This window comes from Narcine bancroftii, chromosome 1 (genome assembly GCF_036971445.1).
Source record: "Narcine bancroftii isolate sNarBan1 chromosome 1, sNarBan1.hap1, whole genome shotgun sequence".
NCBI classification, from domain to species: Eukaryota; Metazoa; Chordata; class Chondrichthyes; order Torpediniformes; family Narcinidae; genus Narcine; species Narcine bancroftii.
In genome coordinates this window covers 444,375,170-444,401,207 of record NC_091469.1, presented here as the reverse complement: position 1 = coordinate 444,401,207, position 26,038 = coordinate 444,375,170, and the positions used below count along the sequence as shown (strand labels likewise).

General features: G+C 37.6%; 1 protein-coding gene across 7 annotated transcripts in view; it reads right to left on the bottom strand.

The window, feature by feature from the left end:
• Positions 1–245: 245 nt before the first annotated feature.
• LOC138751745 (enhancer of polycomb homolog 1-like) overlaps positions 246–26,038 on the bottom strand; it is a 224,107-nt gene continuing 198,314 nt past the window's right edge. For 6 of the 7 annotated variants that reach the window (XM_069914450.1, XM_069914449.1, XM_069914451.1 and 3 more), the window contains 4 exons: positions 9,074–9,192; positions 7,991–8,126; positions 6,500–6,872; positions 246–1,905 (listed from right to left, as the gene is read on the bottom strand). In XM_069914450.1, coding sequence (XP_069770551.1) covers positions 1,833–1,905; positions 6,500–6,872; positions 7,991–8,126; positions 9,074–9,192 — 701 coding nt within the window. In that variant the 3' untranslated portion in view covers positions 246–1,832. Of the gene's footprint in view, positions 1,906–4,051; positions 4,205–6,499; positions 6,873–7,990; positions 8,127–9,073; positions 9,193–26,038 lie in introns of all 7 variants that reach the window. The other variant, XR_011350146.1, reaches the window with a different exon arrangement.

Genomic DNA, 26,038 nt, shown 5'->3' with positions numbered 1-26,038 from the left:
ATTAAGGTGTATTTATAAAGGTTACCATACCACGACACAGGTTTCTCAAAAGGGAAGGAAGGCATCGTTAGGCAATGAACCCTAAGACTGTAATTTCCGATTTGTAAGTAGTTGCTTCACAAAAGAACAATGTTGTCATTCCTATACCAGTCAAGCAAAGTAATAACTAAGAGGCAATTATTTTCCAATGATCTAATTGTGCAATTGAATAACGTAGTAAAATGAAAATAAGCAGAACAAAGTAATTACTGAAATTCAACAAGGATCAATTTACTTTTTTTTCCAATATAAGCATTAGGTCTTGAAAAAGATGTATGCTATAAACTTAAGTTATTTATGAAGTGGTCCAATAAGTTACCTCCTCAATGCATTACCAGCCACATAATTTCCCCTCCCCCCCAGATTTTTTTTATATCTAACTTACCAGCATGGTAAAATGGTGAGAGCTCACATTTCATAATGCTTCAATTACAAAATACTGTAAATACACAAATTACTTTTCTTTCTAATGTAGCAAGAAAAATAACTCCAACACACGATACAAAATTTAAAAAAAAACACAGCTGTTGGTCAACATGTAATGCCCTGGGTTTATTTTGTGAGAGTTCTGTCACAATTCCAGGTGGGATTAAAAACCTTGAGGATAAATATGCCATTGGATTGGGCATTCAGACTCAGGTACTGACAAAGCACTAGTAGTAGTCTGTTAAGTACCAATCTCTTCATAGAAGAGAGGTCTATTATTTCCAAAGGAAGGCACCCGATATCGTGGTTCTGGCCTTACAGCCTTCACAAGAATCTGAAAGTAAAAGCTGGCTGTTTCAGAAACTGGAATGGTGATACACGTACAGCAACTACTGCATTCATCGCCCTTATCTCCTTTTTGTTTCTTCTCATTTTTTGACGCGAACAAGTGAAGAATGAAGTCTGCGTACAGGAGCACAAAATCAACAAGAAATTTACAACTTGAACAGATACAAAAATAAATTGATGAATGAAATATGAAAAAGCAAGGGAAATTCTGATACAGCTCAGATTTGTTTGAGGGAGGTTCAAATCATTTAAACTCAAATGAGCAAAATATCTAAGCAGCATAGAAAATAATTAGTGCTAAAATAATTTTGCAGAAGCTTCTCTGCTTCTGAAAAAGTGTGACTTCATTTCCAGCTTGTTACTTGCATTAGAACAAATATAAGTGGAAGATCCCTATGTCTCCAAGAAGTAGTTCCATCCCCATTTACAAACTGATGCCTTAATTTTCAAATCTGTATGTATGTCACCATTTTTACATGATACACAGAAACTCAGGGACCCAGAGGGGAACCAAATATGTTCACCATTTACAAAATACCAAGGAGTCCACAGCTACCTAACACATTTACTACAGCACAGGAACCAATGAAGGTACAGTGTACAAAACTGTAAACACAGCACAATAAATAGATAAAACAGCAGGTTCCGCACCATGCACATGATGTGATGACACTTCATCTCTATAGATCTCTCACATCTCACACTCTCACTGGTTGCAATTTTGTTTTTTCTTTCAAGTGCAAAGCATCACGAATGAACAGTTCAGTATTCAAGTAACATATATACAAGTGTATTACAAATATGTAGTATTGTACAGATAATTGCTGTATCATCATTTACAGATGTCAATTCCTATTAACAACAGTAACAAAAAAAGCATGAGATGTGCAATGCCATCAAGTCCCCAGAGCTGCCATGGAAACGCAATGTGCTGCATTCTGCCATCCCTTGCATTCATAAACGCTATTGATGCATAGCACTTAAATGAGTTCCCAAGGCCGCAGCTGTCTTTGTGGACACTACGTTACTTCCATTGCCACTGTATTGTCTGCTATACTGTTTAGTGCTGGCTTTTCTGTGTCATGGTTTTCCCTGGAGAAGAGAGATACATATTGTTAGTCTCTGCTCTATGAATATTTTTGACGTACAAATTAAAATTCTTAACATCAGAAGTGGATTGAATAGATCCCTTGCAATAACCAGAGTTTCCATGAGATGTTCAACCTTATGGGTTAAGATTGCTGGCAATATTTCATTTAAAAAATGTCTATCACCAACAATCTGTTTCTCTGTGCGACTCCACAAGATTTTGGAAAACCCTTTAATTTCCATTCATGCCCCCCTCATGATTCTAATCTGATCTGAACTACAAGATCCACACTTATTCACATCAATGACTTGCAACATCTTTCCCAACATTCTGTTTTTGAAATAATAAAATCACCCATACTTTAGTACCAAATAAGTCAAGTTTCATTGCACCTGTTTAGAATGTTCTTCAATCAATTTATAGCTCCTCTCCAGAGGAAACTAGATTAAAACTGAATTGGTAATCTCAAATCATAAAATCTATTTTGAAGGAATAAATACTAATGAGGCTTTCAACCCAGTACATAAAAAATATGCAACTAAGGATTTGTGTTCACTTAGATTTAATAATGTAAAAGCACTGTAATCTAAAAATATGTTGTGCTGCATTGCATTTGCTCAATGGACTCGAACCTAATGGTTGAATAATCTGCTTCCCCATATATAATGCATTCAAGGCATATCCTCTATGCAGAAATTTTCCTTTGATAACTACATCTTGTTTTTCCAACTTCAACGGACCAAGTGTAAAGGGTTTCAAATATTTGTAGAGAAAGATCTGTTGTTCATCTAAATGCAGAGTTATAACTATTATGGCCATACGCACTGGAAAATCTTTCAATGCAACTTAGTTTTCAGTTTTCTCTGGAGAGTAACACAAAAAAAAAACTACAGATGCTGGAATCTGGAGCCAAAACCAAACTGTGGAAAAACGCAGCAGATTGAGAATCATCTCTACGTGTTTACTGGGGTGAGGGACAGATGTTGGTTGCTTGACCTGCCAAGATCATTCAGCATTTTTTTCAACTCTAGAAGGCATTTTATGGGACCCCTCAAAGACAGTAACTGAGCTTGATTGATGGATTTTCTCTCACAGCTGCTTATTAGAGCAGGTTCTGAATATCAAATAATATAAACCATTAGAAAAATGGGCATCATGAAAACTTGGATATTTCAATGCAAACTGGAGCCAGCAATAAAGAAACCAACACAGATAAACAGGAACGTCTGCAGACATTGTGATTGTGGTGCAATGACCAAAAGTGCTGGAGAACCTTAGCAGACATGCAGCACCTATACCTTGACAAGAATATGCCAGAATATCATTGAAACACAAAATTCCCACAAAACTTGACATGTGGGTGTAAGGAAGAATTTTTTGTTGTTGGCTATGGTGAAATTTGCATATTCAGAGGGTAGTGAACTTTTGGAATCTCGGGGTGGGGGGGGGGTGGCTTTGTGCCTCAGTTACTGAATTCATTCAAAACAGATCAATAGATTTCTGATTGTTAAAGGAACCCACAGAAATGGAGATAGTGCAAGTAAATAGAGTTGAAGTATGATCTTAATTACAGACAGGACAAGCTTAAAGGGCTAGATTGCCTACTTGTGCTCCTATACAAGTTCGTGTTATGAAATCTGAAATGATACAAAGATCCTGTTGAATCTTATCAGCATCAATATTTGTTATTAAACTATCATAGATATTCCAAAATTGGACCGCCAAAGAACTGACCAATAAACATAAAGTTTAAAATCTCTGTACCATCAGTAAATGAGGAAAAGGAATTCTGTTGAAACATTAAATATACTTTTTTGACTAACAATGTGCAAAAATATACATGCAAGACCATGAAGGGCCCATTGCTTTATTTCAATAGTGTAACTTCTTCATACCTCCACTGAATACTCTTACCTACCCGTATGAATAAAGAGCCTTCTTCACTGTCATTTAATACCAAAGTAGAAAATCTTAAGTCCTACAGAATCAGTCTTCACATTTAAATTAGCTATAAATTTAAATGGGCCATGTCAAAATATATTTCTGAAGTTATGACAACCATAAAGATTTAAAATGAAAAGGATTTCCTTCTGAAAAAGGGAAATGATCCAACTGCTCAATTAAAAAAAACAAAAGCACTTTACTTGCCTCCCAACCTCCTGCTCCTACCCTTAAAGTTTCCCGATGTGCTGTAGTAAAGTCTCCATTTATGACTCCTATTTCACCTTCTGGGTAGCAACATCACGTCTTTATGGCGCTATGAATTGCAGAGCCAGTGACGTGTTTATGGAGAGACACATCCTGCAGGTGTGATGTTTAAAGAGTTATCATCAGTGCCCTTTATAGTAAAATTCAAACCATAAAAGAATTGTTAATATATTCAGAACATTTTCTGGGAAGTTTTTACATATGGAAAATTTTGATGAGAATACACCTTTGGGCTCAATAACTTCTTAAAATAAGCTTTTCAAGTGCCCATTAACTCTTGCCATTGTGAAAAAGAGTTCCATTCAAAATTCATGTCATTACCACCCATCTTTTGAGTCCTTTTTATTTCCCTAAATGAGATTCAATTTCCACACAAAAGTAAATTATTAAAAATATCTTGGGAATGTCAGAAGGGAGAAAGAACTACTGAGAACAGATTGTATTTGTAAAAGATAGCTGTCATGCAAAAATAAAGTCATGTCATCTGTTGCTTATCTTTAAAGGGGATACAAGAAAGGTGTGTAATAAGAAACCTACATACTTTCCCACATCAAGGTAAATTACATACAAAAATACAATTTTTTTTACAAGCATAATATTTTAATAGGCTGCATAAAGGTGTAAAAACAGATGCAGGTTTCTTAATTTGAAGTATTGAACTTCTTTTTTTGGTCCTTTATCTTATTGACTTGAGCAACCAAATGAATAAAATCAGATAAAATGCTCAATAGCTGCCTTTCAGATCATCTGGAGAAATTTCATGAAGATTACTGTTGAATAGCTGCTTTCATGCCACCAATCAACCTCATATTGCTCATCCCAATCAAATACTATTTAGCTCACTAACTTGTCCAATTTTATCCTTAATAACAAAAGAATTATATGGATTCACTTTTTTTTGCTATTTCTTCCACCCCCCCCCCCCCCCCCAACAACCTCACCTTCCCAAAGCTGTTGATATTTGTGAGAGTATTGTTTAGTAAGTGCTGAACAGCCTCCAGTGATTTGTCCAGGCTATCCTGGAGACACGAGTTCATTCTAGAGTGCCGAGGAGTGAAGTGCAGAGGGATCTAGATTTTCCAGTGCATGAAAAGGTCCAACAAGTAGTTAAGGCAAATGGCATGTTGCTCTCAATTTGAGAAGGGATTGGATTTTTACTAGGTGTCATTATAATTATACTGACCACACTTGGAATGCTGTGATTCACCAGGCTAATTGCTTGGATGAGAGTGCTGTCCTATCAAGGGAGGCTGGATAGTACGAGTCAGTATACTTTAGTTTAGAATGATGGATATTCTAGATCTTAAGAAATTGAGACATTTTTGCTCGTGCAAGAGTCACATACAAGGGGGCACACCCGCAAAGTAAGAGGCCTGGCAAACACAGAAATTTCCTCTCAAAGAAAGTGAATCTCTCATTTCCTGTTCCCAAGGATGGTGGTGAACAGACAATTAGATATATTTATGGTGGAATGGATAAATATTTGAAAGATGAACAAATTGAAGGTCATGCAGAACTGGCATACATTATGTGGAGGGCAGCATATATCAGCCATATCATACTGAAAAGCAAGGTAGGCTTCAGGGGCTTGGTGGTCTATTCTTGCTTTTATTTTCTGTGTTGATCTTGTCTTCATTGAAGGAGCCGTCATAACCAACCTTGGTCTCTTAAGACATATCTCAGTTGTTCCAATTGAATGGATGTCAATACATAGTGGTTAGACATTTCCCCCATGATTATTGGATTTAAATCAATATTTGTAGTGAGTACTGTTTTGTGGACATGGTTGAAGGCAGTTCACACAAGCAGTAGAAAATTATGTACCACAATCAGGTGGCAATCAACACTACATTTACATACAACCAAGAAAGGACTTAACAGTTTCAGTGCATTTGGATATCATGAGATATCACATAGCAGGTTGAAACGATGATTACAGAAATTCTGCAATAGGTAAAAGACCAAAAAATGTGAAGAGATTTCAATGAAAAGTAATAAGCCTCAAGGGAAAATTTGTAAATTCAACATGTCTAAATTGAGGAATTACTGTAACTGAAGAACCTTTTTGAATTTCAGTTAATGAATTCCACTGATTTTATATACCCAACTTCTACCCATTCTATCAGCTTTGGGCAACAATCCATTCATCAGATGGAGACTGCTTGAATGGAAAAAGTCACCACCCAGACAATGCATCTTTACTACAGCACACGGAAACATTCTGTTAAGGGTAAATATCTGCTTCTATGAATGAGCCAGCTTACAGCTGAACATGAATTGTAAATGCCAACTATTAATTTAAAGAAAATGTTAAAGAATTCAACTCTACTATCATGGGTATGGGCATTTCCTCTAACATACAAATCTTAATTTGAGAAAGGAGCTTACCTTGGTACTCCATCCATGGAGGTGGAGCCTGCAACCTTGGGCACCTGACAATTTGCTGCTGAAGCCAGTTTTAAGGCAGTTGTTGGAACAGTATTTAAAGTTCGTGGTATATGTCGTGCATTCAGACTGGTGACAGAATTAACAGCAGCTACTGAGCTGGGTACACCTATACGAAGGCTGTTGCCAAGCAAAACCTGAGGACTTGAGTTCGTAGTACTTCCATGGTGACTCAGTGCACTGTGGGAAGTTGCTGTCTGTGTGTTGCTGCAGGACGGCAATAAGCCTGAACCTGCTGCTGACGACGATAATGATTGACAGGTTTGTACAAGTGCTGTAGGCGTGGTACTAGTGAGGTGTAAGCCCTTGTACGATCCTATAGGAAGTAAAATAAACAGAATTCGAACACTTATCATTTAGAGCCAGGGCAAGGAATGATCCAAAATTAATAAAAGGATTTAATATTGGTGTATGTTGAAACCTGGTTGCATATGGGAAGGGATCACGATACACAAGTTCATATTTTATTGCATATTAAAGGAGTAAATGCCAGAAAGCAAGAGCATGCAAATAAATTAACACAATAATGATCTGACCACATTTTATTTTGCTTTGTGCGAGGAGGAATAAGGAAAGGATTTAAAAAGCTGACAGTGGTTGGAGATGTTCAAATATTGACCTCCTCTCAGAACTCTGACATTTGTCTTCTCAGAATATTCAGAAAATGCAGTCTTTTTTCCCAGAAAGATAAAATGCCAACCACACATTTAAAAAAAACTCAAAGTTACAAAGCATCTTTTAAAGAAAATGATCAATTTCTCCCAAACAATTACAATTATTGTTAAATGACAATTTTGCATCCCAAGTTCAATCAAACCTGTTATAATTAAATTATTCTAAAATAGATAAAATCCACAATTTGCTGTGGAAGGTATCAATGACAATTGGCCATTAAATGTTCCTTCATCTGACTGTAATTATGTTTTCTGAAAAGATTATTTAAGACTAAAATGGGGAAGATTCAATACACAAATGTACGAGTTAAACCAGAAATATACATATATGCTCAGTTCATATCCATGGTGCAAATCTACAAATATATCTGCTGGTCAATGCTTTGTTTTTGCCATTGAGGTACAAAGCTTTTGCAAAGCCAATGGTAGTGCGTGTCAGCTTAGAAATTAATCTTTTGGGATACGCAATTACACACCCATCTCCAACAAGTCACTGTACCATTTATGCTTAAATAAATGGAGAACAATTTGCCTCGCATCAATGAACTTGCATTTTTTCTATATTAAGCATGCCATAAATGTAGTAATTGTATTTCAAAAATCTGCTGCACAGTGAAATAGAAATGGCAGGGCAAGGATGAACAAAGAATTCTTTACAATTCAGATTTTCAACATTTTCTGATATGAAAACTTTCCACATTACATAGTCTCATCCTGCACCCCATTAAAACATTTCATTTTGTGAAATATCCAGACTTACCTGAGGCTTGTAGGACACCATTGATTCCAAGCACCACTTCCTCCTTTGCTTTGAATGCCATCAATTGCTCTGATGTCATTAAAGCAGAGGCTGCAAATTGTGCACTGACTGAATCCAATGTTTTTGAAACTGAACCCTGTCATACAAGAATATAGAACAAATTATAGAACCAGAAATATTCTTGAAAACAACAAACATGGAAATACCTTTTAATAGAAAAACATTTATAGAACCATAGAAAACTGGCGATTAAGCCTTTCTAGTCTGTGCCGAAATAGCATTCCTCTCGTCCCCCCACCGATCTGCACCCATTCCATAACCCTCCAGACCTATCCCATCCATGTATCTATCCAAGTGAAGAAGTTCCCCCTAAGTCTTTCACTTTTCACCCTAAATTTATAGTTCTAGTACTATTTCTAATGACTGTATTCTATGAAATTTATGAAGAACCGAGTCATTATGATTGTATAGTCATTGTGTAATTCCATTTAACATTCAAAGATTTTGCAAATGATAGTACTATATTCTGGGATAGTCTTTGCTGTACTTTCTATTGGTGCAATAGGCAATCGATTTGTTTTTTTTTGCTAGATTTCAAGCTCAACCAGAAATAACATTGTAGATAGTTATAGCTATTATTCTCACTGCTTCAAGAATACACCCATATTCTAAAATATTAACTTGCACTTCACCGCTAACTCTAATTCATAATTTAGAGCCTATCAAAACAGTTGCTCCTCTTTAATCATAAATCCCCAAGTTTCATGTGACTACAGTCTTAATCTAAAAAAATACGCAACTTCAATCTTACTGCAGCAATATTTTAATAGCAGATTATGCCTGACTATTAAACATGCTTTCAACTGCCAAACTCCAATGAGTTCTTGTTCTGTACTTCTCCATTTTTGATAATTTCCCTTGATTTTTCCCAGAAAGATATTAAACATAATCAACATTTTGTTTCTTAATACGCAACACGATTTAATTACGAGACTATTAAAAGATAGTTCCTTCAAAATAAGAATTCTTCATCTGCAAGTCACACAGATTTTGCAGTGACATAATTAACCGAACAGGGTTTACCTGTGAAGAATTGGAGCCTGAATCACTATGTGCCAATTGCTGCTGAATCTGTGCAAGTTGCTGTTTCTGCATCAGGACGAGTTGTTCTTGATGTTGCTGGTATTCTTCTGCTGTAAATGCTGAACACAGATCAACTTATTAAGGCAAATTTGATGCAAAATTAAAACTAACAAGTAGCATTTGCCAGTTTCGGAATTTGGCCTGAGTTTATATACACCTATTTTAGAAATAATGATTTGTTAAGCTTACAAATTCCCTTCCCCCCCCCCCCCCCCCACCCCCCAATGTGTCACGATGATACTCTTTTTAAACAGTATGTTGACATACCAACTCATCAATACATTGAATTGGATTTAATTTCAACATCTGATCAATTATATTTAAAATATTGAAGTGGAAAGAGTCCAATACAAAAGAAACCACAGCATTAAAAATTTGATTAGAATGCCAATCAGAATATGCCACAGAAGTATCGGTAAACATTATGTACACTTTGAATCCCATCAGTTAGCCCCCATTAAGTTATCGGCCAACTGCATAACAAGTAACAATAGGCCACAGGTTCTTCACATTTAGTTGATCTACCTATTTTCAGCACTTTTTCCATCTCCTTTAATATCCAGAAATCTACTCGCTTTAAATAAATATTGACCATCTCCATCGCTAAAGAATTCAAAAGATTCACCACTCTTATTCCCAGCACATCCCTGGTGCTAGATTCTGCAATCATGGAAGCATCCGCCTTAATTTTCAAAAATCCCACATCAGCAGTAAACATTTTATCCCCTCAGCCAAATCAGTGATAGTGGGCTCCAAATTCCAATTCCAGCAGCATCCACTGTTAACCAATCACCAACCTCGAAAGGATCCATTCATTCTCATTTGTTCTGCCAAAAAAAAACAATTCATAATCCCCATCAGTACATTATTGCCAACTCCACACATTTCAGGCCTGAAATGTCGACCGGCTGAGGTCCTCCAACATTTCTGTGTTTTTCACTACAATCACAGCATCTGCAGTTTCATGTTTCACTTTTTTTTTTAAGTGGGCCCTTTTGGCCCATAAGCCCATGCCACCCAATTGACCTGTAATCCTAGTATGTTTTGAACAGCAGGAAGAAAGCCAACATGAGGAAAAAGTAAAAATTCACTTCAGCCAACATCTTGTGTACGACCTTATCTAAAATACTAAAAATACCACCATGCATTGTTTCCCCAACATCAACTCTGGTAGTCATATCCTCAAAGGTACCTGTCAAACATGATTTTGCCTTGATAGATCAATGCCAATTCTATGATACGTTAGTGTTCTGTTACTACATCATTTATTGCAGATCCCAATGTTTTCTTCATGGACATTAGACTAACTGGAGGGGCTTTGTTTCAACAGAAGTCACAATTGTTATTCTCCAAACCACAAAACTTTGGAAAATGATAACAAGAGCATCCACCATTTCTAAAGACACCTCCTTCAAAAGTCTTGAGATTTATCAGCTTTCAAGCTCACCAATTTCTCCAGCACTATTTTTTGACCAAATTGCAGAATCAGTATAAAATCAATGCATCAAAAACAGGGCTGGGAAGGCATTGTACATTGGGGAATGGGGGGGCTTGGAGAAATAAAATCAACTAAATCAGTTTGTTGTCCAGATTACATTCATGAAATTCTGAGAAAAACGTTCCAAAGGAGTTGTATTTCAAATTATAATTTGATCTTTATTTTATACATTTAATTATTCATTCAAATTTAGAGGATCAGGATACTTTCCAACCACCACACTTTTGGTCGATTGCCCAGGATCTCCTTATGTGGCTCAGACGTCTTTCATTTCATCAATCTCTTCAAGTGCTTTCTTATGTTATAGCTATTATATATACACACAACTCATTATTGCTGTTTATTCAGTGAAATTCTTAGATGACAGTTGTATAGTGATTGCAATGTGGTTACGATGAAATAACAAATTACTGAGCTTTATAATCAAGCACATGGGAGTTGGTTAATTGAATCCAAAATTAGCTTGGTGGTAGAGGCAGAGGGTGGGAATGAAAGGATGCTACCTTGATTGGAAGGCCATGAAATACAGGATCTCAGGAATTGGTATGGAACCTTTGCTGTTTTGTGATGTATATTAATGACATGCATGTAAATGGAGGTATGATTGGTAAATTTATGGACAACATGAAATTTGGTGGCATGGATAGTAGGGAACCTGTTTAAAGCCACATCAGGATATTGATTTGATGGAAAATTGCCAGTGTTGGAAAATAGAATATAATCTTGAGAAGTGTGAGGTGATGTATTTTGTGAAGTCAAAGAGCAGTCAGACATGTATCATAACTGAAAGGGCACTAAGGAATATGGATGAACAGAGAGAGACCTTGAAGTCAAAGTCCACAATTCCTGAAAGCAGCAAGACATTTGGCTTTGTGAGTTGAGGCATAGACAGTTTGAATGTTATGTTGCAACTTTACACAATACTTGTTAAGCCAAACTTGGAATATTGATCATCACACTATGGGAGGATATGAATGCACTTGAACAATGTAAAAAAGATTAACCAGGATGTTTCCTGGATTGGAGAACTTAAGTTATAATGAGAGATTAGATAGATCAGGGTTTCTTTTTCTGCAGTGATTGAGGCTGAAGGCAATAGGGCTACACAAAATTGAGAGCCATAGATGAGCATAATCAGATGGGCATAATTTGCAGTATTTTGCATCGGTTTTCTCCATGAAAGATGCCAGCAGTATGCCAGACGTTTGAGATTGTCAAGTGGCAGAAATGGGTGTAGTCATTATTACTAAGGAGAGGTGGTGGGGGAAGTTAAAAGGTCTGAAGGTGGATAAATCAACTGGACTGGATAGACAACACCCCAGGGTTCTTAAAGAGGCAGCTGATGAGATTGTAGAGGCTTTGGGTTCTGAAGTGGTTCAGGAGAACTAGAAAGCTGCAAATGTCACTCCATTTTTGAGAGAGGGAGGCAGAAAGACAGGAAATTACAGAGCAGTTAGTCTGATTTTGTTGATTGGCAAGATTTTAGAATCTATTATCAAGGGTGAGGTTTTGGGGTACTTGGAAGCACATGGTTAAGCAGGCCCAAGTCAGTATGGTTTCCTTGAAGGGAAATCTTGTTTGACAACCCTATTTGAATTCTTTGAGGAGAAAACAGGAAGGCCAAAGAAGAGGCAGTGGATGTTGTTTACTTGGATTTTCAGAAGACCTTTGACAAAGTACCACAGACGAGGCTTCTAAACAAGCTAAGAACCCCAGTATTATAGGAAAGATATTAGCATGGATAGAAGATTGGGTGACAGGCAGAAGGAAGTTGGGGGAGACATAAGGTGCATTTGCTGTTGGGTGCCAGAGACCAGTAATGTTCCACAGGACTCAATGTTGGGACCACTTTTCGTGTTATGTTTTAAGGCAGAGATTGATAGGTTCTTGATTAGCCAGGGTATCAAAGGTTATGGGTAGAAGGCAGAACATTGAGGATAAGTGAGTAGATGGATGAGCTCATGGTTAAATGGTGGAACAGACTCAATGGGCTGAATAGCCTATTTCTGCTCCTGTGTCTTTATGTTGATGATTTAGATAATGGAATTAATGGTTTTATGGTCAAGCTTGTGGACGATATAAAGATTGGAGAAGGGGCAGGTAGAGTTGAGGAAGCACTGAGCCAACAGAGGTACTTAGGGTAAGGATGTGGCAGATAGAATACAGAGCAGAGAAGTGTGGAAGGAATAAAGGTACAGTCTATTTTCTAAACAGACGAATTCAGAAATCAGAAGGACATGAGTCCTTGTGTTTAACCATATAACCACTTACAGCACAGAACAGGCCAGTTCGGCCCTACTAGTCCATGCCGTAAAAAATCCCCACCCTCCTAGTCCCACTGATTAGCACCCGGTCCATACCCCTCCAGTCCTCTCCTATCCATGTAACTCTCCAGTCTTTCCTTAAATGTAACCAATGATCCCGCCTCGACCACGTCTGTCGGAAGCTCATTCCACATCCCCACCACCCTTTGCGTAAAGAAATTTCCCCTCATGTTCCCCTTATAATTTTCCCCCTTCAATCTTAAACCATGCCCACTAGTTTGAATCTCCCCCACTCTTAATTGAAAAAGCCTATCCACGTTTACTCTGTCTGTCCCTTTTAAAATCTTAAACACCTCTATCAAGTCCCCTCTCAATCTTCTCCACTCCAGAGAAAAAAGCCCCAGTCTGCACAACCTTTCCCTGTAACTCAAACCTTGAAATCCTGTCAACATTCTCGTGAACCTTCTCTGCACTCTCTCTATTTTGTTTATATCTTTCCTATAATTTGGTGACCAAAACTGTACACAGTACTCCAAATTTGGCCTCACCAAATTTTCCCTAAAGGTTAACTTGCAGGTAGAGTCAGTGGGAAGGCAAATACAATACTTGCATTCATTTCAAGAGGAATAGAATACAAAAGCAGAGATGTAATGGTGAGGCTTTATTAGCCATTGGACAGACTTTATTGGAATATTGTGAGTAGTTCTGGGCTCCTCGTCTGAGGAAGGATATGTTGGCATTAGAGAAGGTGCACTAGAATGATCCCTGGAATGTAAAGGTTATCATACAAGGAGAGTACTCACTGGAATTTATATGGATGAGGGGAAATCTCATTGAAACCGATTGAATACTAAAGGATTGGATAGAGTGGATGTGGATATGATATTTCCTATCGTGGGCAGAGACTGAGACCAGAGGGCACAGCATAAGAATACAAAATATCCCTTTAGAAAAGAGATGAGAGGGAAATGCTTTACTCAGAGGGTGAATTAATTTATGAAATGCATTGCTGTGAATGGCAGTGAAAGCATCATTGGATATATTTAAGATAGATGAAGACAAGTTCTTGATTAGGAAGGGAATTAAGTGCTACGGGGAGAAGGCTGGAGAATGGGGTTGGAAGGTTAGTAAATCAACCATGATAGAATGGTAGGGCAACTCGATGGGCTAAGTGACCCAATTCTGCTCCAAGGTCTTATGGTCTAATCTGTTTCCCCACAGTAGGGCTATATACATGAATATATTTTAAGTTAATATTTGAAGCACAGTGCCAGAGGGGGTGGAGGAATCAAATATAATTATGACGCAAAGCATAAAAGGATAGGCTCTGATGCGAGAAAATGGGAGTAGTGTAGATGGTGAAAAGATCGACATGAACTGAAGAGTCTGTTTCGGTGTTGTATGGGTCTATGATTGGTTAAAGACATATTTAAAAAAAATGTAGTTTTACAAACACTTGTGCCAAAGTTTTATGTATTAAATTAATGTGTAAATATCCATTTTTAAAAGAAAAGAGCACTAATCTGAAAAATAGCCAGTTACATTACAAATCTGTCATGAAGATTAATTGCTTCTCAAAATGCTGCATTACATCATTCTTATAAAATGTATCATTGCACTTAACTGAATGTACATTCAGATTTTAATAGGAATATTCCAGCACAAAACCATTAACCTCAGTCTTGGCACAAGCCTCTGCTTATCACATATTTCTTTTCTAACTCCGACAGGATGATCAAAGCAAGTTGGATTAATTGCATCTGCATTGTGCACAAGTGGAAGTAGCGACTTTTTTTTGGTACATAGGTGAAAAATGCTTTGGAAATGCTTATCTGAACGGATTCTTTCCCCCCACCCCCTCGCCCCCCCCAAAGGCAGTGCCCAATAATTTTAGTAGAAAATGTAGCAAAAACAAATTATCCAATATAACAGATGAATAATAAAATGTTTAAGATTTAAAAAAAATCTACTCCCATGTCAACAAATGTTATACAATACCAGGGAAGTGCAGGAAATACTCAACAATTCAGACAGCATAGATGGAAACTGGAAAAGGGTGATTAATCCAAAACATTACATAGTCCTTTTCCATAGCTGGGCTTACTATTTTTAGTATACAACTTTCTACACTTGGCAGTTTTTTTTGTTTTTCAACTGATACATTAAAAGTCATTTTCTCTCCTTTTAAAAAAACTGTAAATTTTCAGTTTTCACTCTCCTTTTTCAGTGAATTTAATCTAAAAACACTTGTTTGGATATTAACAGACAACATAATGCCATTCCTTATTTTATTTAAATAAAGCAATTTCCAATTCTCATACAGAATGCAGCTGTTTTGATTCCGCCAGCGAGTTTGATTATACTTGGGATTTTTTCTCAATGTTTGAACCTAAAGTTGTTGTACAAGATATCCAACTTTTAACTAAAAACTTTCTTGCACTTGAATATTATCATATTGTATTTTTATACAGGTATTGATTATAGCAGCCAAATGGCAATCAATGAATCTCTAAATTAATATTGCTTATGGGTTCCCAATGCAATTGTAAAGTCCTTTTTTCCCCAGGAATGTCTGATGCAGAGAAAAATGATCTTGATTTACCCATCTTTTTTATTTCATGGAAACTTTAGTTAGTGCTATTCATACAATTAAAAGCAGGAATATACTCCAGGGCTGCAATTCTAATGCAGTGACAAGCTCCATGCAAGAAGCTGCACAAGATTTACCCCTTCAACTCCCTATTACTGTAAACATCGATACCCATGTATTGAGATTAGAACTTTTGCTAACAACAGACAAAATATTTAAAGATTATTACAAAAACTCTGTTGGTAATCACAGGAAATCCAGATTTGAAAATTGTCAAATCTTGTCAACAGAGTAAGGAACTCAAGCCAACACCAAAATCTGTATTAATCAAATAATCTTATGGGGTCCCAATAAATTTTTGATGCTGTACTATTTCTAGAACAGTAGAATTCCCATTATTTAGAACTCAATCAACCAGAAACTAAAACAACCAGAAATTTAAAGAATATTCAAATAAATATGACTAGGCAGGACCTCACAGGGGAGTGCTGAGACTTTGTTGGACAAATGCAGGTTTGCCCCACTGAACTAGCAATGCCCCACAATACATACACATTCATTTCACTGTTGCCACTAGGGTGGAGGTGAGCTGGGTTGTCAGTGTGAGGAGGGTGCACTGAGGGCCTGACTGGGACACTTGCATGGAGGTGAGTCAGGTTGTCAGCCCAAGAAAGTTTCAATAAAGCTGCATTGGAATGTAATAGTGGCAACCCAGGTGGATGAGCTGGCTGATGCGACTTGACGCTAAAGTGTCTCCCTATTCCTGCCTACTAAGAGTTTTTATCTTTATTAGCATTAGGAATATTATTAAAGCTTTATCTGTAAACTTGTGGGAGGGTGGGCTAATTATGAAGGCAGCACAGTTAGTGCAACACTGTTACAGCGCTATCAGTTCCAATTTTAATTTTGTTAATTTACAGGAGTTACCCGATTGAAGTAAAGTTTACATAATTAAAGATTACAACACTGATTTTTTTCAAATGACTTTACACTATATTTTGTTTTTTAAATGGTATATTCTTAATGCAAGTGTATTAGGCATTGGAAGAGTGAGTCCCAGTCAACCGGAAAATTAGCATATTCGACACCTACAGTTCCCATAGGTGCCGGATAATGGGAATTCCACTGTATTTAAATTAAAATATTTCATATTTATTGGAAATCTAATTAGGCAGTTTGAAACTACCATAAAATGTTCATCTCATAGAATACACTTGGTTTGAAATGCGACTTAAGAAACATTTCAACCAAGAGAATATATTCTTCATAAAAACATTGTGAGCTAAGCTTTTGGTGCAGCCTGCATTCAGGCAGCTTAGTCTCAGAAATATTTTCTGTATAATTCAGAAATCTTAAGAGATTTGCCTTTCAGTTCGAGAAATAATTTACAGCGATGGCCAAATTAAAAAAACTACAGGAATGTAGTTTTTTTAAAAAATGTCCTGATGTGCCAATTGTTAAAGAATATAATTCAAACACTTGTTTTAATACTAGTCATTCTCATGTGATGTTAGATACAGAGAGATAAATGTATTAATTACTCGGAACAAACAGTACTAAAAAGAAAGCCAATTGCCGAAGGTAATAATAGTACAAGAGAGAGGTGAGACAGAAGAATAGGAATTAAACAGCAGCAAGAACAGGGGGAGATAGAGAAACTAATGGTGCTGTGTTGGCAAGTCTGGATTTAAAAATTACAGTGTCACGATGGCAATGTTGGTGGACAAATTCACTTAATTAGAAGAACACAAAACATTGAAATAAAACAGATTTTAAGATAATACAGGAAATTTGAGGGAGAAGTTGTACATCTCCCCTTCGCCCATCCTGCTCTACTACTTAATATGATCATGGCTATTCTGATCTTGGCAGCTCCACATTCCTGAAGCTGTTTGCAACTCTTGGTTTGCCTATAGACCACATCACATCGATTTAAATAAATCACCTCATGCTGAAGCCACTAAATTACTACAGGAGCAATACCATCATGAACCCATGGAATTGCTTACCCTGAACATTCACTGATGTTAGATATAATTTAAAAAAAAAATATTTACTAGGACAGCAATTTTTGGTACATCATTTTCATCTTATGGCTCATTTACCCATCTTTGCTCTTAACCCTTTACTAAGTGATGTTAATTATATACCACTTTCTGTGACCAAGTGATTGAAATTATTTTAAAGGAGCTGAAGCACAAGAAGATCTATTGAATCCAACAGATATTTGCCTGAATTAAGCAGCCAGGTGAAAGTTATTAAACTTAATATTACTCAAATTTTGTAGTGCCAATAACTTGGGAATCTGACAAATTGAACATATTTAAAGCCAAGAAACAAGGAATAATATTGACCAGTGTATATTTTTAACTCAGATCCATGATTTCTGTGATTGGGAAAACATTGTGTTTGTTGATAATAATGAGGGTAGACTTAGGGTACAGAATGGTTCGTAATAAGCTGGGAAATTGGGCAAGGCAAAGGGAAATGGAAATATGAGGTGGTGCATTTGAATGTCAAATAAGATTGAAATATATTGGGCAGCACAGTTGGCATAACGGATAGCACAACGCCTTTACAGCGCCAGCGATGGGGGCTTCAAATCCCATGCTGTCTGTAAGGAGTTTGTACGTTCTTCCCGTGTCTGCGTGGGTTTTCCCTGGGGCTCCAGTTTCCTCCCACGGTTCAAAATGTAGATTAATTGGGTGTAAATTGGGCGGCATGGACTCATGAGCCGAAATGGCCTGTTACTGTGCTGTATGTCGAAATTTTAAAAATATACCATTAATGGTAGAGCTCATAGGAGAATAGAGGAACAATTGAGCTTAACATACAAACCTAAAGATCCTGACAACAATAGCATAGATAGATATGGTGGTGAAAAGGGCATACTAGAAGCTTTCATTACACAGGGCATGGTGTACAAAAGCAACAGATTTTGGTACAACTTTATACAACACAGGTTAGGTGACCTTGTATGGTGACCAAGTGCACAAACATTATCTGCTAAACATTATGGTGTCTGTATATGCATGCTCATTCAAGTATACTTAATAACTTCATATTCTGCAGTGATCTTCCAATTTTACAGTTAAAATGGATGTGGAGGTGCACACTCAACACATTATCATAATTGAACTATGAAACATGCCCACTTTATTATTTGCGACATAAATGTATATGCATCTATGGACTTGGCTTTTAGTGCCCGAGTCATTAGAGAATAATGTACACATTATTTTCATTGTGCAAGAATTTCTGGAGGGACTCTGGTCAGGCAGCACCCATGGTGCTGACCAGAAATGGTCAGTCAATGTTTCTGATCTGAATCCTTTATTCAAGACCAAGAACAAATGAAATTATATATCTAAAGGGAGAAAAAAGCTGGGGTAGGAGCCCAGAGGTGATAGTATGAGAGGCGAGAAAGATGGAGAGACAGGTAGGGGATAAACTATGGGGGGGGGAATGGGTAAACATGTATGTAAAGAGATGGGAACAGTGAAATAAAAAAGAGAAAAATCAATATAATTAGAATGTAAATGAACAAGATTACATATATTATAAAAACGTGCCTTACACAAAACTACTATTTATTCTATGCACATGTATTCAAGCAATGTTTTATTGGAGTTCAATTTGTTCTAGGGATTTCCTCCAAATTTTGACTTTGGAGAACATGAAAACTGGTTGCTAAAAATCAGTGCTAAATATTAATTAGAAAATCAAGACACAAAAGTGGTTAAATAAGAAAAATATCAGAGATAGAAAGTAACAGGATAGAAGAATGGTAGCTGAAATGAGACAAAGTGAGCAATGCTTGGTGAAAACAGTTGAGCTTAAATTTAAGACAGAGTACAGAGCACATTAAACTAAAGGATTACATGACTTGTGAACCATAGAATCAAACAACACAGGAGAATGAAAAAAAACTGAAAATGCTGAAAACTGAAAACAAAAACAGAAAATGCTTGAAATACTAAAGTATGGCCATATCTGTGGGAAGAGAAAGAGAGCCAACTTTTAAGGCTAAAGATCTTTCTTCACAACAGGAGTTTCAACTCTGTTTTTACTTCAAGTTTTTCAACTGTTGACACGTTCCTGTTCACTTACCAGAGGCCTGCAATTTTCAGGTGCCTAATGAAAGCCACCATCATATCTTCAGGTATTGGATTACAGTGCAATTATCATAGAACATTACAGCACAGTACAGGCCCTTCAGCCCTTGATGTTATCCTACCGAAAAATGTACTAAACCCTTCCTACCTCATAACCCTCTATTTTTCTTTCATCCATATGCTTAAGAGACTTTTAAATGTCCCTAATGTTTCATCCCCCACATTTCCCTTTTTTTGCTTAAAAATTTGTTCTGTTTTTGAACATTTCTCAGCATTTTTCTTTAAAAAAAACTTTTCAGGTCAATCCATAGCCTACCTGATCCAATAATAATGTCTTTCTTTTCTCTCTCTTGGTCCTGATGGGATTTTTCCCAGAACGTTAAGGGAGGTCAGAGAGCAAATAGCGGGGGCACTGACAGTGATTTTTCAAAGATCACTGGAGGAGGGTGTGGTACCGTGGGATTGGAGGGCTGCAAATGTAGTTCTGTTGTTTAAAAAAGGCACAAGGTGCAGGCCAAGTAGTATTGGCCACTAAGTTTGACTTTGGTGGTGGGGAAAGTTATGGAGGATATTCTTTGAGATAGTATATACGCATATCTGGATAGGCAGGGATTGATTAGGGGCACCCAGCATGGGTTTTTAAAGGGAAAGTCATGTTTGACGAACCTTGTTGAGCTTTTTGAGGAGGTGACGAAAAAGCAGACGAAGGTAGGGTGGTTGATGTGATCTATTTGGATTTTAATAAGGTTCCACATGAAAGGTTAATAAGGAAGGTTCAGTCACTAAGGATTAGTAGAGAGATTGTGACATGGTCTCAGAGATGACTGGAAGATAGACAGCAGAGAGTCATGGTGGACAACTGTCTGTTAGGTTGGAAGCCTGTGACAAGTGGGGTGCCTCATGGATCGGTGCTGGGTCCCCTGTTGTTTATCATTTATCATTGGAGAAGTGGGTGGTTAACTGGGTAAGCAAATATGCAGATAATACAAAAATAGGGGGAGTGGTGGATAGTGAGGAATGTTTTCTTGGATTATAGAAGGATTTGGTTTGTTTGGAAGAGTGGGCTGAAAGATGGCAGATGGAGTTTAATGTAGACAAGTGCAAGGTGCTGCATTTCAGTAAAAATAACCAGAATAGGACATATGCAGTTAAGGGGAGGGCATTGAGGTATGCAGAGAAACAAAGAGGTCTGGCGGGGGAGGGGGGGGGGGTATGGTAGAGAGTTCATTGAAGGTGGATTCCCATGTAGACAGACAGGGTGGTTAAAAAGGCATATGGTTTGCTGGCCTTCGTAAATCATAGTATAGAGTATAGGAGCTGGGAAGTGAGGCTGCGGCTGTTTAAGGCATTGGTGAGGCCTGGTTCAGAGTATTGTGCTCAGTTCTGGTCTCCAAATTATAGAAAGGATATAGATAAGGTGGAAAGGGTGCAGAGAAGATTTACAAGTATGTTGCATGGCTTACAGCATCTGGATTACAGGGAAAGATTAAGGAGACGAGGACTTTATTCATTGGAACGTGGACGGCTGAGAGGGGATTTGATAGAGGTATTTAAAATTATGAAAGGAATAGATAGACTAGATGCAAATAGTCTCTTTCCCCTGAGGGCAGGGGAGGTTGGAACAAGAGGGCATGAGTTAAGGGTAAGGGGGCAAAACTTTAGAAATATTAGAGGATACTTTTTCACTCAGTGAGTGGTGGCAGAATGGAATGGTCTTCCAAGAGATAGTTGCGGCAGGGTCCCTTCTGTCATTTAAGAGAAGGTTGAATGTGTACATGGATGTGAGGGGGTTGGAGGGTTATGGGCGGTAAGTGGGAGGGGGGAGCTAGTGGAGTTGTTCAAGTGAACTGGCGCGGACTCAAAGGGGCAACATGGCCTGTTTCCGCGCTGTAAACAGTTATGACTAAAAACCTCTATGTACCCTCACGTGTGTGCGCACACAACCACATTCTTGCTGAAACTAATATTTTATTATAGACTTTGCAAACAAACAGTTGTAAAGTCCAGATCCTATGTTTTGTATCCTTTAAAAACAGTTAACACGGTGGTTAGCATAATATAAGCCAATAGAGGTATCAAAAGAGAGAACAGTATTAAGATGAAAGGTAGGGAGTTTTAAGGAGGACCACAGGGTGAATTTTTAAACTCTGCATAATTAGAATGCACAGCCAGGTGGTGGTGGAGGAATCAGACACTATTTAGTGTAAGAGGCACTAAAATAGGTAAGACACTGAGAATGCAGTCCTAATGCAGGCAAGTGGAATTAATGTAGATGGTATTAAAATCAATATGGACGTTGCGGCCTTCTTTCTATGCTGTTCAACTTGATGAAATTCTTCAAACCGCAACACTTGTGTTACTTCTCATTTTCCTCCCAAACACATCTCAGTTCTTTTCTATCTTTGTATTTGCATTTCAGCTCCTTGCATCTGCCTGGTTATCATCAACTTTGAGCATAACTATGTTCATTTCTACAATTGAAGAGCAACTACTCTTATTCTCTATTTCTTAATAATTCAGTGTCCATGTAGATGGAGTATAGTCTTCCCAGAGATAGTCAGCATGTCTTTGAGGGGTAGGCTGTGCTCCATAAGCCTAATTCAGGTTTCTGAGGAGTAAAAAAAAAATTGACGAAGGAAAGGCAGTAGGTGTGGTGTATATGGATGGGTCTGTTCTGGGCATATAGGTGTGTATATGGATGGGTCTGTTCTGGGACCCCGGATTCTTTGTGTTTTTTTTATAAATAAACTGAATGAAGCAGAGGTATGGGTCAATGAGTTTGTTATGAAGGTTGGAAGTGTTATGGATAGTTTAGGAAGTTGTAGGTTACAACAGGATAGAGACAGGATTCAGAATTGGGCAGAAAAGAAGCAGATGGAGTTCAATCTGGGTAAATGTGATGCATTTTAGAAGGTACATGGTTAATGGTAGGATACTTAACAGTTTGGAAGAACAGAAGAACCTTGTGGTCCAAATCCATGCATCTCTCAAGTTTGCCTCGCAGGTTGGTAGGGTAGGAAAGGCTTGTGGTATGATGGCCTTCATTAGTAGGGGGACTGAGCTCAAGAGTTGAGATGTAATATTGCAGCTCTATGAAACTCTGGTTACACCACACTTGGAATAGTTTGTTCATTCTGGCCGCTGCATTACGGGAAGGACATGGGAGTTATGGCAAGGGTGTGGAGGAAATTTACCAGGATGTTACCTGGATTGGAGGAAGTGTTATGAGCTAGTGTTTTTTCCCCCCCTTTTGGCAAGCAAAGGAGGATATGAGGTGACTTAACAGTGTTATTAAGTAGGAAAGGTTTAGTTTGTTGAGTAGATTTATACAGGTTGGAAGAACATTGCTGGCTGAGGGCTTGTACTATGCTGTAATGTTTTAAGTTGCCAGTAACCTTTTAGCATCCTCAACTTCAAATTTGTTCAGACTTTAGCATTATTACTTTTTAGCTGTTAATCTTCCCTCATTTAAAAAAAAATTCAGTCCAAGATTCTGCTTAATTCTCCCCGAATGGATATGTTATATCATCTTCCAGTTCATATAAATTTTTTTTTTTATTTTATTTTTTTTACTTGTTCTTTTCCATCAATCTACAAGTAAAATACAAAAAGATTGGATTGTAAATTTAAAAAACAGAATCTTGCAATTAAGGATTCTAAGCAATTATAGCTATAGCAATGAACAATTACCACCAACAAATGGTCATTCTGTATTAAGAAGAGGTAACGAAAGTGTTAAATGGATCATTTTTGGCATCACAATTATAAGGCCTGGTTAAAATTTGGAGACGTGCTCAGTTAATCAGCTGGGATTCAGACAGCATCTTACTTCAACAACTTTCACCAAAATTGATAAAGTATAAGAGTACATATGATCAATGTCAGTTAACAAATTCAAGGTTGCAACTTAATATCACATTTTAGGTACATGCCAAACCACTCAATAGCCTGTTTTACACAGCCACTTCAATGTGAGTATACTGTGCCTTTATTGTGCCATGCTTTTTAAGCCTGAAGCAGAGGTAGTCACAGCGCTGAATTGACATCCAGGACTGGAAATGATGTGTACCATTTTTGACAGCATACAAGTCCCACAGGCATGCAAGAACACTCTTCCCCTTGTGATTATAGCCCCGGACACTGTTCCATGACAGATTACTACTGTGGATGTTGCTTGGAAGGGTTGCAGATAAGGTGTGCCCTGCACTAGAGCTGTGCCATAGTATAGATCAAATTGCTCTAGGTCAGTGGTTCTCAACCACCTTCTTCTCATCACATTCCATCTTAAGTTATCCCAATGCCGTAAGTGCTCTGTGATTAGTAAGAGATTACTTAAGATGGTATGTGAGTGGAAAGAAAAAGTCTGGAAACCACTGTTTTAATTGTACCTAACTGACTCGTTACATGCACGGTTTCATAACTTCAAAGGAAGTGGGTCAATGACAATTTTTCTCAAGCAAAATATTTCAGTATCAATTGGGTCTAGGGCAGCAGTTCTCAACCTTAAGTAATGCCTTACTGCTCACTGAGCACCTATGGCATAGGGATTACTTAAAGTGGTATGTGAGTGGAAAGAAAAAGTTTGAAAGCTACCACTATAAATCAATACTTGCACTAGAGCCGCCACTCCCAATGATCAGGGGTCTGGGAGGGTGTGTAGAACCCTTGCTTACAGAGTGCAAATGTCTGCATCACCTGTGTGAATTAGTAATTGTGTACTGTTTAATGTTCTTCTGTTTGTTTCCCATTATTATTTTCCTACACTGACAAATCTGCACACATGCTTTATTAAATTGTGCACTTATTTTCCCACACCTTTATAAATTGTGTATGATTTAGTCCCATTACGATTTTCACACACACTCTTCTATTAATTGTAGTCAATTAAAGTTACGTTTGATTGCAAACCCTTGTGCCCAGACTTGTCTCTCTCAAACCTGACATGTTCTCAACACAACAGCGACCAGTGCAGGGTTTGACAGCCGGGGAGGGGGTTAGGCCCCATTACCCCGTGAAAGCTCGCCACCAGCCCCCAATGATAGATAGTGGTGATGCTAGTGAGCCACTCAGCAACAATGATCACTTTCGGCGTCACTCACCATCATCTACCAAATTTCATACAAGATTTGGGAGTATTTTTGAGGGGAAAAGTGAGTTTTGTATGCCGTCAAACACACCATGTTATACGTCACACTAGGCGTTGACGCCGCTGTTACACGTCCTGCCTGTTTTGATCATAGAATGCTGGCTTGCTGTGTAAAACGACACACTGGCCCAGCATTATGCTGGCATTGTTTGGTTCAGTGTAAACAAGCAAAGCCAGCTTAATGACAGGCCTTCTTTATGGAAGTATTGTGGGATCTCTGTGTAAAAAGGGCTAATGTCGATGACTATGTCCAGGCATCCAGTTGTGCCAACTATTCCTGCACATCCACAGGAGCTGATCCAAACCAACAAGGCGAGAAAATCAAAGGCAGATCAAAATGGTAAAATAAAGGATTTTTGATTTTACTTTCAGTGCTTGATACATTGAAAATGACTACAGAATCTCAAAAGGATAAAAAAAAATCACTAATCTCAATAAGTATGAATAGTCAGATCCATCAGACCCAACTTATGAAATGTAAACCAATTTCTAATTTTAAGGTGTAAAGATCCAGCATCAACTTACTAACCTTTACACCACAAGTCTAAATTCACCTCAAAACAAAGGAATTAAAGGTATGATGCATAACATATGAACTTTAAAGATGTGCAATACTCATTTATTTTATAGGGAGCAATAGGTGCCTGGAACGAGCTGCTCTGGTGTTGGTGTAAGCAGGACACACTAGTAGCTTGAAAGCTTCTAGATTTTCACCTGTATCTACAGGGAATAGAGGGATACGAGATGTAGCTTAATTTAGCATCCTGTCAGATACAGGTATTGTAGCCTGAAGAGCCTGCCCTGTTCCATGCTGTATGACCAGAATATTTCTAGCTTATTGAATTTCTGCATCCATTTAAAATACTGAAATGTTTCAAAAATGTATAAATCTGCCATAATTCTGAAATAGCTAGAAAAACATTATACAAATTACTCCCAAAAAGTCCCAAGTACAAATCAAAAACAAATACAACATTTCATTTTCTTGTCATGCAAACTAAGTATCTTTCAATTTTTGACTAACAATTTGAATTCCTCTCATTTTCAAGAACAATTAAACCTACTGACTGACAACTTCAGTAACTATATCCTATAAGTATACTGGCTGCTGATGGTTTCTTGAGAATGCATAATGCTTTCAACTAACTCAAGCATAATACGTTTTAAGTTATCCACTTATTCTCCACAATCCATTGTTGCTTTGATTGCAGTGTTTTAGACAGGACTAAGCAAATACTCTCCCAACCTATCATTTCAAATCAGACTTTAAAGGCTCCTTGGCAAATGAGACA